The following is an 18,551-nucleotide window of genomic DNA, read 5'->3' on the forward strand; positions in this document are numbered from 1 at the left end:
GCCATATAAATACTGTGGCTACAAGAGCAGGTCAGAGGCTGGGAATCCTGCAGCGAGTAACTCACCTCCTGACTCCCCAAAGCCTGTCCACCATCTACAAGGCACTTGCCTGGATGAGTACAGCTCCAACAGCACATGAAACTCGACACCATCCAGGACAAAGCAGCCCCGATTGATTGGCACCACATCCACAAACATTCACTCCCTCCACCACCAACGTACAGTAGCAGCAGTGTGTACCATCTACAAGATGCACTGCAGGAATTCACCAAGGTTCCTCATACAGCACCTTCCAAACCCACGACCTCTGCTATCTAGAAGGAGAAGGGAAGCAGACACATGGGAACACCACCACCTGGAAGTTCCCCTCCAAGTCACTCACCATCCTGACTTGGAAATATATCGCCGTTCCTTCACTGTCACTGGGTCAAAATCCTGGAACTCCCTCCCTAACAGCACTGTGGGTGTACCTACACCACATGGACTGCAGCGGTTCAAGAAGGCAGCTCACCACCACCTTCTCAAGGGGCAACTAGGGATGGGCAATAAATGCTGGCCTAGCCAGCAACTCCCACATCCCATGAATGACAACTGAGCCCTCCCCCTTCCACTCCGTCTCCAGCCGTGAAGAGGCGTCCCTGGCACTGGGCAGGCAAAACAACCTTTAGAGCTCCTGATTGCCATTGCAGAGAATAGTATCTGTCCCCCTGACCACATTCCTTTTCACTCCCTCCACATGAATGGCCTCTTGCACCATGGTGCTTTGTTCAGTTTGTCCAAGCACCCTGCAATCCTTGCTCTCCCCCCAAACAGGTAGCAAGCACCTTGTGCCTATTGGTTAAAGTCAAGGGCTGAGACTCCCCTATCACTACATGCTGGATCCCCATACCTGACTTGTAGTCAAATACGCCCTGACCATTGATTAACTCTAAAGACTTAACCTAAGGGGTGTGACTGCCTCCAGGAACAAATGTCCATGTAGCGGCCCGATGCCCCACAACGTCTGCAGCTTCGATTTCAGCTCAGCAAATCTGAGCCAAAGCTCTTTGAGCTGCAGACCCTTCCTGTGGATATAGTTGTTGGGATTGCCATGCTCTTCACAAACTTCCACATGTGCAGTTCTGGTGATGTGGTGGTCTAGTGGTAATGTCGCTGGACTAGTAACCCAGAGCCCCAGGCTAATGCTCTGGGGACATGGGTTCAAATCCCACCACAGCAGCTGGGGGTATTTAAATTCAGTGAATAAATCTGGAGTTGAAAGTGAGTCTCAGTGATGGTGACTGTGAAACTATCATTGATTGTCATAAAAACCCATCTGGGTCACTAATGCCCCTTTAGGGAAGGAAATCTGCCGTCCTTAACTGGTCTGGCCTACATGTGACTCCAGACCTACAGCAATGTGGTTGACTCTTAACTGCCCCTCTGAAATGGCTGTGCAAGCCACTCAGTTCAAGGGGCAATTAGGGATGGGCAATAAATGCTGGCCTTGCCAATGATGCCCACATCCCATGCAAAATTCAACCCTGCCATTATTACCCTGCCCATCAACCATTACTTATTTTATTCATTTGATTTGTTACTTGAGTAGTAAGTAATTAATAGTAAGTTACAGTAGTTGAGAGACAACTGAACATTCACCAGCTACTGGAGTTTGTATAAAAGGTAACAACACCTTCCCTCTCTGCACTGAATTCCCACTTGCACCAAATTCCTGACTTTAGCACTTTGTTAATAAGCACTCCTTTTACAATACTCTGTGCTCCACACTCTGACCTTTTACTTGGCCTTCTCAATTTAAAGACTGACCCTTGTCATGTGCTGCTATCTCCCTCACTTGTTTTGAGCAGAGTTTAGTGCCTCAACAGCAGGTAGAGAAAACCATAAAATCCCTAAAAGCCAACCAGGAAAATTGGCAAAAAGCTGACAACTCAACCCAACACTGAAATTAGCCCTACGCTTTTAATTTACTGAACTTTCAGCTGTCTGGACCAGACAATCCTGAAATTCCCTCCTGAAACTTAACAACCTATATTTGGCTCTTGGTTAAGCAAAGCATTGATTTTAAAATTCTCATCCTTGTTTTCAAATCCCTCCATGGTCTCACCCCTCCCTATCTCTGTAATCTCCTCCAGCCCCCGCACCCCTCTGAGATCTCTGCGCTCCTCTAATTCTGACCTCTGGAGCATCCCCGATTTTAATTCCCACCATTGGTGGCCGTGCCTTCAGCTGCCTGGGCCCCAGGCCCTGGAATTCCCTCCCTACCCCTCTCCGCCTCTCTACCTCACTAAGATACTCCTTAAAACCTACCTCTGACCAAATTTTTTTCTTTATCTTACCTAATGCCTTTATGTAGTTCAGTCATACTTTGTTTTATAATGTTCCTGTGAAGCTCCTTGGGATGTTTTATTACATTAAATGCACTATATAAACATAAGATTTTAGCCACATTAAGCACAGCCAGTCTTCCTAGTACCTCCTCTTTTATTTTTATTTCATCCCGTATCCCAACAGTCTCCTTATTTACCATAGCTTCGGCCATAGCTCTTATCCTCTGTAAACACCGATACAAAGTAACCGTTTCAATACTTCAGCCATGTTGTCTTCCTCCGCCAATAGTTCTCCATTTTGCTCGCTAATCGGCCTCAGCCCTCCTCTGACAACCTTTTTACTGTTAATATGCCTTTAGAAGACCTTTATATACCATCGTGCTGAACGCTGCATAAAATAACTAACTATTCTTTGCTTATCCACAGTGCCATTATTCCATGACTAAAGGAGCTGCATTCCAGGGGCTGGGCACAGACAATGTTTATGTGGTAAAAGCAGATGAAAGGTGAGTTAGCACTGTGTGTGTGTGTGTGTGTGTGTATGTGTGTACAAAGTGTGCTAGCACTGGTCAGGTGTTAGCTTCTAACTGTCCCTCAACAGGGGAAACTGCAAGTATTCTGAGGATTCAGGCCTCCCACTTTCCATGGTCTCCCTCTCCCTCCATTGCAGTATTGAAACAAGAACCTGCACCTTTCACAGAATGAGAAGTCCCAAGGCATTTCACAGGGGTGTAATCACACTGGGGCCGAGGAGATATTGGGATCAGTTTTTAAAATAATTTATGCGATGTGGGCATCACTGGCTAGGCCAGCATTTTTATTGCCCATCCCTAATTGCCCTTGAGAAGGTGGTGGTGAGCTGCCTTCTTGAACCGCTGCAGTCCATGTGGTGTAGGTACACCCACAGTGCTGTTAGGAAGGGAGTTCCAGGATTTTGGAAGTGACAGTGAAAGAACGGCGATATATTTCCAAGTCAGGATGGTGTGTTGCTTGGAGGGGAACTTCCAGGTGGTGGTATTCCCATCTATCTGCTGCCCTTGTCCTTCTAGATGGTAGTGGTTGTGGATTTGGAAGGTGCTGTCTAAGGAGCCTTGGTGAGTTGCTGCAGTGCATCTTGTAGATGGTACACACTGCTGCTACTGTGTGTCGGTGGTGGAGGGAGTGAATGTTTGTGGATGGGGTGCCAATCAAGCGGGGCTGCTTTGTCCTGGATGGTGTCGAGCTTCTTGAGTGTTGTTGGAGCTGCACTCATCCAGGCAAGTGGGGAATATTCCATCACACTCCTGACTTGTGCCTTGTAGATGGTGGACAGGCTTTGGGGAGTCAGGAGGTGAGTTACTCGTTGCAGGATTCCACAGTATATGGCTAGTCCAGTTCAGTTTTTGCAGTGACTTAACAGCTTGGTCAAAGAGAAACTATCTCCTCTAATTAATTTCTCCCCCAGGATCTCAAACTGTCGAGCGCCCTCCATCTTCACTCCTTCCTCCATACAATTTACAGGGTTTTAAAACCAGCACTTGGGTGGTGCTTAACAATTATTTCTTTCATCCCATTCTCTTCAGCCTTGGTGTTCTCCTGCACAATGTCCCAACTGCTTTTTGTGGAGATGTGTCTCAAGCTCTGAGCTTTAAGGTTGGTCGTTTGTACCATTCAGAATTGGGAGAAGCTGCTGGGCTACAACAGCACATTTGAAGTCATCTCAAATTATTGCTATCGCTGCCCATTCCCAATTCCTGGTGGTAGAGTTTGTTAGGACATCTTCTGCTGTCATCTGGGGAGTATATATGGATCTCTGTGATTTCATGCCAGGACACTGGGGAGATCGCAAGTTGGTAGTATATTTGCCCCTGAGTCAGAAGGTCACTGGTTCAAATCTCTCACTCCAGGAGTTGAGCATAAAAATCCAAGCTGACACTCCAGTGCAGTACTGAGAGGGTGCAGCATTGTCAGCCGTGCCAGCTTTCGGGTGAGACATTAAGCTGAAGCCCCGTCTGACCTCTCGAGTGTGCACGTAAATAAGATCCCATGGCACTATTGGAGCAAGGGAGTTATCCCTGGTGTCCTAGTCAATACTTATCCCTCAATCAACATCACAAATCTATTGTCTGCTCATTATCAGATTGCTGTTTGTGGGCCTTTGCTGTGCACAAATTGGCTGCCAGGTTTCCGACATTATAATAGTGACAACATGTCAAAAGCACTTCATTGGCTGTAAAATGCTGAGGGGCATCTGGTGGACGTGAAAGGTGCTATATAAATGCAAGTCTTTTTCTTTTCTCCCTTGATCTTCTTTGAAAAAGTGCCATTGGTTCTGTACATCCACCGAAGAGGACGTTTGGGACCGAGGTTTAATGTCCCGTCTGAAAGATGGAACCTCCGACAGTACTGCACTGGAATGTCAGCCTAGACTCGGGTCTCTGGTGGAGGACTTAAACCCAATGAACCCTTCTGGCTGGAAGCCATGTGTGCTATTCACTGAGCCATGGCTGACACCTCCAGCAACTGTCTCGAGGAAATGGCAAAGCATGGAATGGGATACTTTTAATGTTAAATGTTAACCCAAAAAGTGACCGGAAATGGTGACACGCAAAGGAAGGTTTGTTGGCTGAGATTTTAGAATCGTGGAGCTTGCAGCACAGAAGGAGACCATTCGGCCCATTGTGCCTGAGCTGGCTCTTTGAAAGAACAGTCATACATTCCCTTAACTACAAGCACCACCCCCACCCCCCCCCTTGCTTTTTGTCCATAACCTGGTCAGTCTCTCATCCTCCGGTAACTGTCTAATTCCCCTTTTTAAAACCATGTACAGAATCAGCTCCTACCACATTTTCAGCTTGAACATTCCAGATCCTGGTAATGCTGTGAGCGGAAAAGATCTCTCCTTGCCTCCCCTCGAGGTCATGTGATATTATAACCTATAACCTCTGGTTACTGACCTATCAAAAACCCTCATCTTGAAAACCTTTATAAATTTATAAATGTTAAGTTCCAGCATGATCTCTTTGCTTTTACATCCTATTTAATGGGTTACTTGGATTTATAAATAAAAAGCTATTTTTAATCCCAAAGCAAAACTGCAGATGTTTCAAAACTGAAATCTAAACATAAAATGGTCGAATCACCAGGTTGGTGACCTTTCATAACAGTCATTGACATGAAATGGTAACGGTTTCTCTCTCCACAGATGCTGCCAGACCTGTTTGTGTTTCCAGCTTCTTAAACCACCTTATCACCTTGCTCTGCTACCTTTTAAGGATTTACGTAATGGACACCAAGATCTCCCTGTCCAACTATAATTTTCAGAATTGTACTGTCTTTCCATCTTAGTCCTCCCACAATGTATCACTTCACACTTCCCCACACCGAACTCCATCTTCTGCCTGTTTCACCATCCTGTCTGGCCTCCTAAAACCTATAACTGTTCTTCTCACTATCTACTACTTTGCCAAGTTTTGTGAAAACTTTATAACACTGCTCCCTACACCCAGGTCTAGAGTAATGATCCAAAGACTGACCCTTGAGGAACATTCATTTACCACCACATTTTTGCTTCCAGTCACTGAGCCAATTTATAAAGTTCTAGCATGCTCCCTGTGCTTTTACACTTTTCAATTTAGAAACCCAAGTAATGCATAACTTGATAATGTGGTTAAAAAATCTTACCAAGACAAAACTGCCACTTTCTCTTAATTTCCACGGGCATCCATATTTTTTAACAAGCTTCCTGTGTGGCAGTTTGCTATATGCCTTCTGAAAGTCCATATAAACAATATCTACGCCACCTTGATTAACCTTCTCTGTTACCTCATCAAAACAATTCAATCGACACAATTTGCCTTTAAAGAATCCAGGCTCCTCTTCATTTACCCATAGGGGGGGTATTGTCACTGGACTAGTAATCCAGAGGCCCAGGTAATGCTCTGGGGACCTGGGTTCGAATCCCACCACGGCAGATGGTGGAATTTTGAATTCAATAAAAAACTGGATTAAAAGCCTAATGATGACCACAAAAACACATCTGGTTCACTAATGTCCTTTAGAGAAGGAAATCTGCCATCCTTACCTGGTCTGGCCTACAATGTGTCTCTAGACCCACAGCAACGTGGTTGACTCTTAACTGCCCTCTGAACAAGGTGAATTGGAGATGGGCAATAAATGCTGGCCTAGCCAGCGACACCCACATCCCATGAATGAATAAAGAAATAAAAACAAAAACCTTGTAAATTAAATTTATTTTGCCCTGGTTATTGTTTCAATAACTCTCCACCTAAATTAGGCTAACTGGCCTGAAGTTCCCTGGTTTATCCCTCTCCCCTTCCTTGAATAGCGGTGTAACATTACCAATCCTTCAGCACTAATCCTGTATCCATTGAGGACTGAAAAATCAAGACTAATGTCTTTGCAATTTCCACATTTCCTTTTTACGGTAACCTAGGAAGCATGGTGGTTTACCAACTTTTAGTAATGCTGATATTTTTAGTGGGTCTTCTCTATTTATCATCCTCTCTGTGACTTTGCTCTTTTTTAACGTAACCGTCACATCATCGGCTTCCTTTGTGAAGACAGACAGGAAGTACTCATTGAACACTTTAGCTATGTCCTGTCACAACATGAATATTTCCCTTTGTGTTCTTAAAAGGCCCAGCTTTTTCCCTAGCTAACTGCTTACACTTTGTGTGTTTATGTTCAATTTAATGTTGTCTGCTAGATTTTTTTTCTCACAACTGCTCTTTGCCTCCCATTTTCACTTTCCAGAATCTTCCTGATGATTCACTGAATTTTGCTCATGGCATTTGTGCCAAGCCTCCTTTATCTGTCTTATTCCAACTTTTGTTTCCTTTGTCATCCATGGCACATTAGCTTTGGATGTTCTACCATTTCCCATCAAAGGAATATGTCTAGTTTGTATCTGGACACACTTCCTTGAATACTCTCCATTTCTGCTTTATCCTGGTGTGTGTTCCTCCATCACTGGGGAACCTGTATCATGCTTGAAATAATGTTTATTTTAACATTGAACAGGGGGAGGATGATTCCAAAAGAACTGGAAAATCAAATTTCTGCAGCAAAGTCCAAGGTAGGTCCCACTTGTGTTAAATGGACAATGCTGGTCTGTTTGTGTGTGCTGTTTTCTGATCTCTCCCCTCCCCATTCTTTCCCAGCATCGGGGTTCCAAACATCATTCTGTCACAGTTACCTCACCCCACTGTGTGAACCGAGAGGGCTTTCCTTCCCCAGCCCAGGAGCATTGAAGCCACTGGTTACAACCCCATGTCTGCTTTGACTGAGATTGGCGCAGACTGGGGGAGTATGGTATGCTGTGCCACTGTAGGATGGTAAAGAGGAAGACACCAGCAAAGCTATGCTGAGTTTTGAGTAGTTGAATCCTCTCCCATTTCTCTCAGTGGAACAATTAAACTAAGTCCCTTTCCAGAAGTATTTTTAATCCTCTTGTGTACAATCCATGTTTCCTGATGTCCAGTGGAAGCTTGCTGTGCATGAATGGCCCAGGCAGGTTGAGTGCTGAGTCTAGCAGTGTAATGTTTGCATCGATGGTCAGTAAGGACCCTCTCCCAATAGTGAATCATGACATTTTAAAAATTATTTTCATGGGATGTGGGTGTCGCTGGCTAGACCAGCATTTTTGCCCATCCATATTTGTCTTTGTGGTGGTGATGAGCTGCCTTCTTGAACTGCTGCAGTCCGTGTGGTGTAGGTACACCCACGGTGCTGTTAGGGAGGGAGTTCCAGGATTTTGACCCAGCGACAGTGAAGGAACGGCGATATATTTCCAAGTCAGGATGGTGTGTGACCTGCTCCATGTATGTAGCAGATCATCTGGTGTGCAGCTGTTTCTCTGTTGATGGTATTGTGAAATCCACCCAGTAGTGTAAGTGGGGCACACAACAGTGGCAGGGGACCCATCGGCCTCACAAGCCACCTCTACATGGAGGCAATTCTGCAATATAAAAGAGGTACAGCATACCAATGGTGTTCTATTCTGGTTTCAGGGTGTGCTTCCATTCCTGGTGAGTGCTACCTCTGGCACAACTGTCTTCGGAGCGTTTGATCCCCTGCCTGAAATTGCGGATATCTGCGAAAATTATGGAATCTGGCTTCATGTTGATGTAAGTGGGATGATCAAAGGCAGGGAGCCGATGATTATAGCTAGTGTCTGAATCGCCTTAACCTGTGGAATGTTTGAATGGATTGTGAACAGTCATGTTCCTTATATGACCGACCTGATATTGGTCAGCTGTATTTCTTCAGGGGTCTTGGACCAATTTCTGCTGGCTGGTAACAGTGTAAACTGGGCGAGGGAAGGGGAATTGATGGGTATACTCCAATGAGAGGCAGATGCCAGGATGATGTATTATTTATTTTGCTTCTGAGTAACACTGGGCACAAGCAGGGCTCATGCATCATTGGCATCTAATGTAGGATATGGTAGTTAGGGATGTGACAGATATTAACAGTTAACTGGCTGGTTTGCCCAGTACAAGAATAATTGGCTGCTATAGATAAAGCACAAATTTTAAAAGCTTTGTAAATTTATAAACATTCCCCCAACCGAACCTTGTGGCCAGTGCTGCCAGTTAACCTCTTCTGTGTGAGGATGCTGTAGTAATTCCCCTTATATTTCTGTCCTCGATCCATACCTTTAGATCCATGGCAACCACCTCATTAAAGTCACATGCCAATGGAAAGCCCACAATAAGAGATGGCGGCATCCTCCAGTACTTCTTACCAACCTCACACTTTCATTAATCTCTTCTATTAGCCTTGTATACATTTTCTTCACCCATACCTGCATCTTTTAGCAGGATTTTTAACCTTTGCGAAGTAGGGTGAGCAAATCGTCCGTGCAACTTTTAGACAATATGCCTTTTTTTCCCCCTCGTTCTCATTCTTATCACCTGACGCCATTCATCCATGTCTAACACACTGAGAAACTTGGCAAAGTTTCGCAAGAGACATGCGGTTTTGTTTGGGAGATGCAATAATGTCCGGACTGGTTAAACTTGAGGTCCACTGACTTTCCAAAGCTAATTGCCTTATCATGCTCCATGTTAAGTTTCATTTGGGTCTATTTCATAAAAGGTTTACTTAAAGGCATAGGTATCTAATTAGAGACTATATCAGTGCTTGTAAGCTAGAGTAAGCCATTTTATATGCAATTTCAAGTCTTTTGTGACCTAAATGTGTTGTCGTCACCAAAACTTTTTTCATTCCTTTAATGGGATGTGAGCATCACTGGCTAGGCCAGCATTTATTGCCCATCCCTAATTGCCCCTTGAGGCGGAGCTGCCTTCTTGAGTTGCACTCCCTGTGGAGTGCTGTTAGGGAGGGAGTTCCAGGATTTTGACCCAGTGACAGTGAAGGAATAGCGATAATAGTTCCAAGTCAGGATGGTGAGTGACTTGGAGGGGAACTTCCAGGTGGTGGTGTTCCCATCTGTCTGCTGCCCCTGTCCTTTTAGGTGGTAGCGGTCGTGGGTTTGGAAGGTGCTGTCGAAGGAGTCTTGTTGCTGCAGTGCACCCTGAAGATGGTACACATTGCTGCCACTGTGTGTCAGTGGTGGAGGGTGTGAATGTTGAAGGTGGTGGATGTGGTGCCAATCAAGTGGGCTGCTTTGTCCTGGATGGTGTGGAGCTTCTTTGAGTGTTGTGGGAGCTGCACTCATCCAGGCAAGTAGGGAGTATTCCATCACACTCCTGACTTGTGCCTTGTGGATGGTGGATAGGCTTTTGGGGAGTCGGGAGGTGAGTTACTTGCTGCAGAATTCCCAGCTTCTGACCTGCTCTTGTAGCCACAATATCTATTTTGATGGTCCAGTTCAGTTTCTGGTCAATAGTAACCCCCAGGATGTTGATAGTGAGGGATTCAGTGATGGTAATGCCATTGAATGTCGAGGGGTAACGATTAGATTCTCTCTTGTTGGAGATGGTCATTGCCTGACACTTGTGTAGCACGAATATTACTTGCCACTTGGCAGCCCAAGTCTGGATATTGTTCAGGTCTTGCTGCATTTGGACACAATACTGGATACTGCTTCAGTATCTGAGGAGTCTCAAATGGTACAGAACATTCCCACTTCTGATCTTATGATGGAAGGAAGGTTATTGATGAAGCAGCTGAAGATGGTTGGGCCTAGGACACTACCCTGAGGAACTCCTGCAGTGAAGTCCTGGAACTCAGATGATTGACCTCCAACAAACTCAACCATCTTCCTTTGTGCTAGGTATGACTCCAACCAGCGGGGAGTTTTCTTTCTGATTCACGTTGACTCCAGTTTTGCAAGGGCTCCTTGATGCCACACTCGGTCAAATGCTGCCTTGATGTCAAGGGCAGGTATTCTCACCTCACCTCTGGCACAAAAACACAACAGGAGAAATGGCCCAACCATGGCTAGCAAAATAAATTAAGGATAGTATTAGATCCAAAGAAGAGTCATACAAAGTTGCTAGAAAAAGTAGCAAGCCTGAGGATTGGGAGCAGTTTAGAATTCAGCAAAGGAGGACCAAGAGATTGATTGAGAGGGGAAAAATTGATTGAGAGTAAACTTGCAAAGGTCTTAAAAGAGGACTGTAAAATTTCTATAAGTATGAAAGAAGAAAAAGATTGGTGAAGACAAATGTAGGTCCTTTACAGTCTGAAATGGGGGAATTTATAACAGAGAATAAGATAAATGGCAGAGCAATTAAACAACTACGTTAGTTCTGTCTTCACAGAGAAAGACACAAATAACTTCCCAGAAATGCTAGGGAACCAAGGGTCTAGTGAGGAAGAGGAATTGAAGGAAATTAGTATTACTAAGAAAACAATGCTGGAGAAATTAATGGGACTGAAAGCTGATAAATCCCCAGGGCCTGATAATCTACATCCCAGGGTACTAAAGGCCATGGAAATAGTGGATGTGTTGGTTGTCATCTTCCAAAATTCTGTAGATTCTGGAACAGTCCTGGCAGATTGGAGGGTGGCAAATGTCACCCCACTATTTAAAAAAGGAGGGAGGGAGAAAACAGGGAACTACAGACCAGTTAGCCTAACATCAGTATTAGGGAAAATGCTAGAGTCTATTATAAAGGATGTGATAACAGGACACTTAGAAAATATCAACGGGATTAGACAAAGTCAACATGGATTTATGAAAGGAAAATCATGTTTGACAAACCTACTGGAGTTTTTTGAAGACGTAACTAGTAGAATAGATAAGGGAGAACCAGTGGATGTGGTGTATTTGGATTTTCAGAAAGCTTTTGATAAAGTCCCACATAAGAGGTTAGCATGCAAAATTAAAGCACATGGGATTGTGGGTAATATATTGGCACGGATTGAGAATTGGTTAGCAGACAGGAAACAGTAGGAATAAATGGGTCTCTTTTGGAATGGCAGGTGGTGACTAGTGAGGTACCGAAGGGATCAGTGCTTGGGCCCTATATATTCACAATATATGTCAATGATTTTGATGAGGGAACCAAATGTCATATTTCCAAGTTTGCTGACGACACAAAACTAAGTAGGAATGTGAGTGGTGAGGAGGATGTTAAGAGGCTTCAAGGCGATTTAGACAAGTTGAGTGAATGGGCAAATACATGGCAGATGCAGTATAATGTGGATAAGTGTGAAGTTATCCACTTTGAGAGGAAAAACAGAATGGCAGAGTATTATTTAAATGGTGATAGATTGGGAAATGTTGATGTACAAAGGGACCTGGGTGTCCTTGTACACCAATCACTGAAAGCAAGCATGCAGGTGAAGCAGGCAGTTAATAAGATAAATGATATGTCGGCCTTCATTGCGAGAGGACTTGAGTACAGGAGCAAGGATGTCTTACTGCAGCTGTACAGGGCCTTGGTGAGACCACACCTGGAGTATTGTGTGCAGTTTTGGTCTCCTTACCTAAGAAAGGATATACTTGCCATTGAGGGAATGCAGTGAAGGTTCACCAGACTGATTCCTGGGATGGCAGGATTGTCATATGAGGAGAGATTGAGCTGACTAGGCCCTGTATTCACTGGAGTTTAGAAGAATGAGAGGGAATCTCATTGAAAGTATAAAATTCTGACAGGGCTGGACAGACTGGATGCAGGGATGATGTTTCCCCTGGCTGGGGGGGGTCTAGAACAAGGGGTCACAGTCTCAGGATATGGGGTGGGTATTTAAGACTGAGATGAGGAGAAACTTCTTCACTGAGGGTGGTGAATCTGTGGAATTCTCTACCACAGGAGGCTGTGGAGGCCAAGTCACTGAATATATTTAAGAAGGAAATAGATTTCTAGACTCTAAAGACATCAAGGGGTATGGGGAGAGAGCGGGAGTATGGTGTTGAGATAGATGATCAGCCATGATCATATTGAATGGCGGAGCAGGCTCGAAGGGCTGAATGACCTACTCCTGTTTCTATTTTCTATGTTTCTATGGATTCAGCTCTTTTGTCTACATTTGAACCAAGGCTGTAATGAGGTCAGGAGCTGAGTGATTCTGGTGGAACCCAAACTGAGCATCAGTGAGCAGATTATTCCAGTGTAAGTGCCGCTTGATAGCACTGTCGATGACCCCTTCCATCACTGATGATCGAGAGTAGACTGATGAGGCGGTAATTGGCCGGGTTGTATTTGTCCTGCTTTTTGTGTACAGGACATACCTGGGCAATTTTCCACATAGCTGGGTAAGTGTCAGTGTTGTAGCTGTACTGGAACAGCTTGGCTAGGGGCGTGGCAAGTTCTGGAGCACAAGTCTTCAGTACTATTGCCGGAATATTGTCAGAGCCCATAGCCTTTGCAGTAACCAGTGCCTTCAGCCGTTTCTTGATATCACATGGAGTGAATTGAATTGACTGAAGACTGGCATCTGTGATGCTGGGGACCTCTGGAGAAGTCTGAGATGGATCATCCACTAAGCACTTTTGGCTGAAGATTGTTGCAAATACTTCAAACATCCCTTTTGTACTGATGTGCTGGGCTCCCCCATCATTGAGGATGGGGATATTTGTGGAGCCTCCTCCTCCAGTGAGTTGTTTAATTGTCCACCACCATTCACAGTGGATGTGGCAGGACTGCAGAGCTTAGATCTGATCCGTTAGTTGTGGGATTGCTTAGCTCTGTCTATTGCATGCTACTTACACTGTTTGGCACACAAGTAGTCCTGTGTTTATAGCTTCACTAGGTATGGCTGGTGCTGCTCCTGGCATGCCCTCCTGCACACTTCATTGAACTAGGTTGATCCCCTGGCTTGATGGTAATAATAGAGTAGGGATATGCAAGGCTACGAGATTACAGATTGTGGTTGTATACAATTCTGTTGTTGCTGATGGCCCACATTGCCTCATGGATGCACAGTTTTGAGTTGCTAGATCTGTTTGAAATGTGTCCCATTTAGCACGGTGGTAGCGCCAAACAAAATGATGGAGGGTATCCTCAATGGAAGGCAAATGCAATGTTGGCATTTATTTCGAGAGGACTAGAATATAAAAGCAGGGATGTGCTGCTGAGGCTTTATAAGGCTCTGGTCAGACCACATTTAGAATATTGTGAGCAATTTTGGGCCCCGTATCTCAGGAAGGATGTGCTGGCCCTGGAGAGGGTCCAGAGGAGGTTCATGAGAATGATCCCAGGAATGAAAGGCTTAACATATGAGGAACGTTTAAGGACTCTGGGTCTATACTCAATGGAGTTTAGAAGGATGAGGGGGGGATCTGATTGAAACTTACAGAATACTGAAAGGCCTGGATAGAGTGGACGTGGGGAGGATGTTTCCATTAGTAGGAGAGACTAGGACCCGAGGGCACAGCCTCAGAGTAAAGGGAAGACCTTTTAGAACAGAGATGAGGAGAAACTTCTTTAGTCAGAGAGTGGTGAATCTATGGAATTCATTGCCACAGAAGGCTGTGGAGGCCAGGTCATTGAGTGTATTTAAGATCGAGATAGATAGGTTCTTGATTGGTAAGGGGATCAAAGGTTACGGGGAGAAGGCGGTTCAGAAACTTATCAGCCATGATTGAATGGCGGAGCAGACTCGATGGGCCGAATGGCCTAATTTCTGCTCCTATGTCTTATGGTCAGGTGATTCTTTGTCTCCACAAGGACTGTGCAGTGGTCACTCCTACCAAAGCTGTCATGAACAGGTGCATCTGTGACAGGTAGATTGTTGAGAACAAGGTCAAGTAAGCTTTTCCCTCTTTGCTCCCTCACCACCTGCCATAGCTGCCAGACTGGGTCTATGTCATTTAGGGCTTAGTCTGTAGCAGTACTACTGCTGAGCCATTCTTGGTGATAGACATTGAAGTCCCCCACCCAGAGTACATTGTGCCCTTGCCACCCTCAGTACTTCCTCCAAGTGGTGTTCAACATGGAGGAGCACTGATTCATCAGCTGAGGGAGGGCGGTATGTGGTAATCAGCAGGAGGTTTCCCTGCCCATGTTTGGCCTGATGCCACGAGACTTCATGGAGTCTGGAGTTGATGTTGAGGACTCCCAGGGACATACCCTCCCGACTGTATACCACTGTGCCGCCACCTCTGCTGGGCCTGTCCTGCCGGTGGGACAGGACATACCCAGGGATGGCGATGGTGATGTCTGGGACACTGTCCATAAGGTATGAGTCAGCGAGTATGACTGTCAGGCTGCTTGACTAGTCTGTGGAACAGTTCTCCCAATTTTGGCACAAGCCCCCAGATATTGGTAAGGAGGATGTTGCAGAGTTGACAGGGCTGGTTGTGCTGTTGTCATTTCTGGTGCCTAGATCGACTTTTCCTGATATAACTGAGTGGTTTTCTAGGCCATTTCAGAAGGTAGTAAAGAGTCGACCACATTGCTGTGTGTCTGGAGTCAAATGTAGGTAAGGATGGCATATTTCATTCCCCAAAGGGGCATTAGTGAATCAGATGGGTTTTTACAACACTCGACAATGGTTTTGTGGTCATTTATTAGACTTTTAATTGAATTCAAATTTCACCATCTGCCGTGGTGGGATTTGAACCCGGGTCTGCAGATCATTACCCTGGTGGTCTCTGAAATTCTAGTGCATTGACAATATCACTATGCCACCAATGGGTTTTTACATCAATTGCCAAAGGTTTCATGGTCACTGTTACCGAAAGTAGCTTTTAATTTCAGGTTCTATTAATTGAATTTAAATTACACCAGCTGCCGTGGTGGGTTTCAACCCCATGTCCCCAGAACATTAACCTGTGTCTTGGTATTACTGGTCCAGTGACATTACCACTGCACCACTGCCTTCCTGAAGTAGTAATTTTATACTCCTTAACCTTGTGTTGACCATCACTACTTAGTGAATCAAGAAAATGTTTTAGCCAATCTGTTCCACATATTATTGAAGTGCAAGTACTATCTAGTGCTGTACAGTTAAAGGAGTCCATGACTAACACATTCATCTCCGAACTAAAAATCCATGTGATGAATGATTGATTGTTTGGATTCTTCACTATCTTCAATGTCTTCCTGTGTCTTGTATAATCTTGAGTATCCTGCGTCTCTAATTTGGACAGTTCTTCGTATAATAACACGTTTGAGTCACACCTGAAATACCTATTAACTGTTTCTTGGACATTCCTGGGATTTATTCATCTATTATTGCTGTTCCAATTCTGTCTTCTGCTATAATAGCCATGATCAGTTAAAGGTGCTTACCACAGGATTTTTACGGTAGTAGACATCTGATGCAACTGGACACCAGTTAGAACCAGTAGCCTATCCTTATGAGACACCTTAGCGATTTAAATGCTAGTACTGACCCAGCAATTCCGAAATTGAATTTTGTCAATCTTTTATTCAATCTGTTAGGTTATTTCTGTAATGTATCAAGCAATTTATCAAAGTCTGATCATGCCTCATCAGCATTTAACAGACCACCTTTCCTGTAGATTTCATCCGATAAAGTCTAATAAAGGTTTTGACCTTCTAATACTAGCCAACTGCAGGCGGCCAGCTCAAAATACCTTACCTCTGGTGGGAAACAACAATGTCAAGGTCATACTTTGTTTCGCCTTTGTAGGGACGTAACCTTTATCTACATATCCACTTCATTCTTCCATTAGTCATGTGGTTCAGACTTGGAACATCAGTGTGTAATCCCATCCTGATAATGTACAATTGTTTTCTGCCATTTTCCATGATGGCCATTAGGATTTTGGTTTTCTGCCTTTTTCCTTTTTGGTCGCCTAAAGGTGAAGTTTGGAAACTATGTTCTAGTCCTGAAAGGCCAGATGTTAAAGGACAGAACTGGAGCCAATCTTCACACTTTTTTTTTAAACTTAGAGTTGAACATTACAAGCATACACCTAACTCAGCAGCCACAGTTTCAGTCTGTGTTAGTTTGTACCTCTCTTGGTCTAACAATAACACGAGCTGAAGGCACCACTGGGATTTGAGCACTGGATTCCTGGTTTACAAGACCAGTGCTTTAGCCACTTAGCCATGGCGGCTATGCACTTTATATTCCCATGTGGTCTCCCATTTAAGTACTAAACAGGCCTGAGACTGCTTTGCTTCCAAGAACTGGTGTTTTCAGAACAGTATGACCATAGACCTGTGCCTATTTACAGGGGTTACTGGTCACCCTGGAATTTGTATGTTGGTGCTTTCCCCTAACCAGTCGTCTGATTCCAGCTACCCAGGGTGTAAATGCTGTTGAATGTTGTGCTCTTGCTTCTGCTGTTTCTCACTCTTCTCTCTTTACTCTATCTAACAGGCAGCCTGGGGTGGAAGTGCACTAATCTCCAGGAAACACCGCCACCTGCTGACTGGAATTGAGAGGTGGGAACTGTAATTCAGGATGCTGTCTGCACTGTTTTAATTCCATTCTAAAGGGGAGATTTATTAAAAGACGCAAGCATTGATATGGTATCTTTGTTCAAGGTTTTCTTTTGTCTTAATTTCCTCACATCAGAAGAAGAGCCTGTTTTTCCTCTAGGATTGGTTGATACCAAATCGGTTGGTGGGCGGGTTTATGAACCATTCAGAAGATATGGCTTTCTCTCGCTGTTTGATGCACAGGAATTTAAGGCAGCAATGGTTTCTGATGAGTTGATGGTTTCTGAAAGTCACTGGTCACACTGATAATTAGTGTCCGGCTCCAGAGAGGTCATGCACAAACAGCTAAAATACAGCTTTGAAAACCTTGTAATCTTCCTCCATGAAACTCCCTGGCTTTATGCAAATGTTCCGTGACACTGCAGTTTTAGGGATGCAAAGGATACTTGGTGGCTTGAATGCTTTAAGTGACTTTCGTTTTAACATTCAGTCACTCATTTGAGTAATTGCCTGGATTTGGAAGCAAGGGGCCATCAGGATTGGTGGGAACTATTCAGAGAAGAAATTTAGTGTTTGAGTGAAAAGTATTGCACGATGGTAGGAAAAATGGGCAATACACAAACCCCCGGAGTAGTGTGGAAACAGCAAACGATGAACCTGTAAGAAACCTTCGAGTCACCGTAAACTCAACAAACGTCCAACCAATTCAGATCAGCAATCAACAAAGGCAATAGCATGCTGAAATACTGCACAAACAGTAAAATACAAGTGTGAGAACAACAGGAAAAACTGTACAGAGCTCTGCTCAGTCCCACCTTAAACACTGTGTCCAGTTCTGTTTCAGACCCACCTTAAACACTGTGTCCAGTTCTGTTTCAGTCCCACCTTGAACACTGTGTCCAGTTCTGTTTCAGTCCCACCTTGAGCACTGTGTCCAGTTCTGTTTCAGACCCATCTTGAGCACTGTGTCCAGTCCAGATTCAGTTGCACCTTGAGCACTGTGTCCAGTTATGATTCAGACCCACCTTGAGCACTGTGTCCAGTTCTGTTTCAGTCCCACCTTGAGCACTGTGTCCAGTTCTGTTTCAGTCCCACCTTGAGCACTGTGTCCAGTTCTGTTTCAGTCCCACCTTGAGCATTGTGTCCAGTTCTGTTGCAGACCCACCTTGAGCACTGTGTCCAGTTCTGTTTCAATCCCAGCTTGACCACTGTGTCCATTTCTGTTTCTGTCACACCTTGAACACTGTGTCCAGTTCTGTTTCTGTCCCACCTTGACCACTGTGTCCACTTCCGTTTCAGAGCCACCTTGAGCACTGTGTCCAGCTCGGTTAAAGTCCCACCTTGAGCATTGTGTCCAGTCCTGTTTCCATCCCACCGTGAGCACTGTGTCCATTTCTGTTTCAATCCAACCTTGAGCACTGTGTCCAGTTCCGGTTCAATCCCACCTTGA

General features: G+C 44.7%; 1 protein-coding gene across 3 annotated transcripts in view; it reads left to right on the forward strand.

Moving 5' to 3' along the window:
- csad (cysteine sulfinic acid decarboxylase) overlaps window positions 1-18,551 on the forward strand; it is a 119,187-nt gene that overhangs the window by 49,556 nt on the left and 51,080 nt on the right. For all 3 annotated transcript variants that reach the window (XM_078534524.1, XM_078534523.1, XM_078534525.1), the window contains exons 7-10: window positions 2,754-2,833; window positions 7,350-7,404; window positions 8,339-8,455; window positions 17,040-17,104. In XM_078534524.1, coding sequence (XP_078390650.1) covers window positions 2,754-2,833; window positions 7,350-7,404; window positions 8,339-8,455; window positions 17,040-17,104 — 317 coding nt within the window. The remainder of the gene's footprint in view (window positions 1-2,753; window positions 2,834-7,349; window positions 7,405-8,338; window positions 8,456-17,039; window positions 17,105-18,551) is intronic.

This window comes from Cetorhinus maximus, chromosome X, assembly GCF_964194155.1.
Source record: "Cetorhinus maximus chromosome X, sCetMax3.hap1.1, whole genome shotgun sequence".
NCBI classification, from domain to species: Eukaryota; Metazoa; Chordata; class Chondrichthyes; order Lamniformes; family Cetorhinidae; genus Cetorhinus; species Cetorhinus maximus.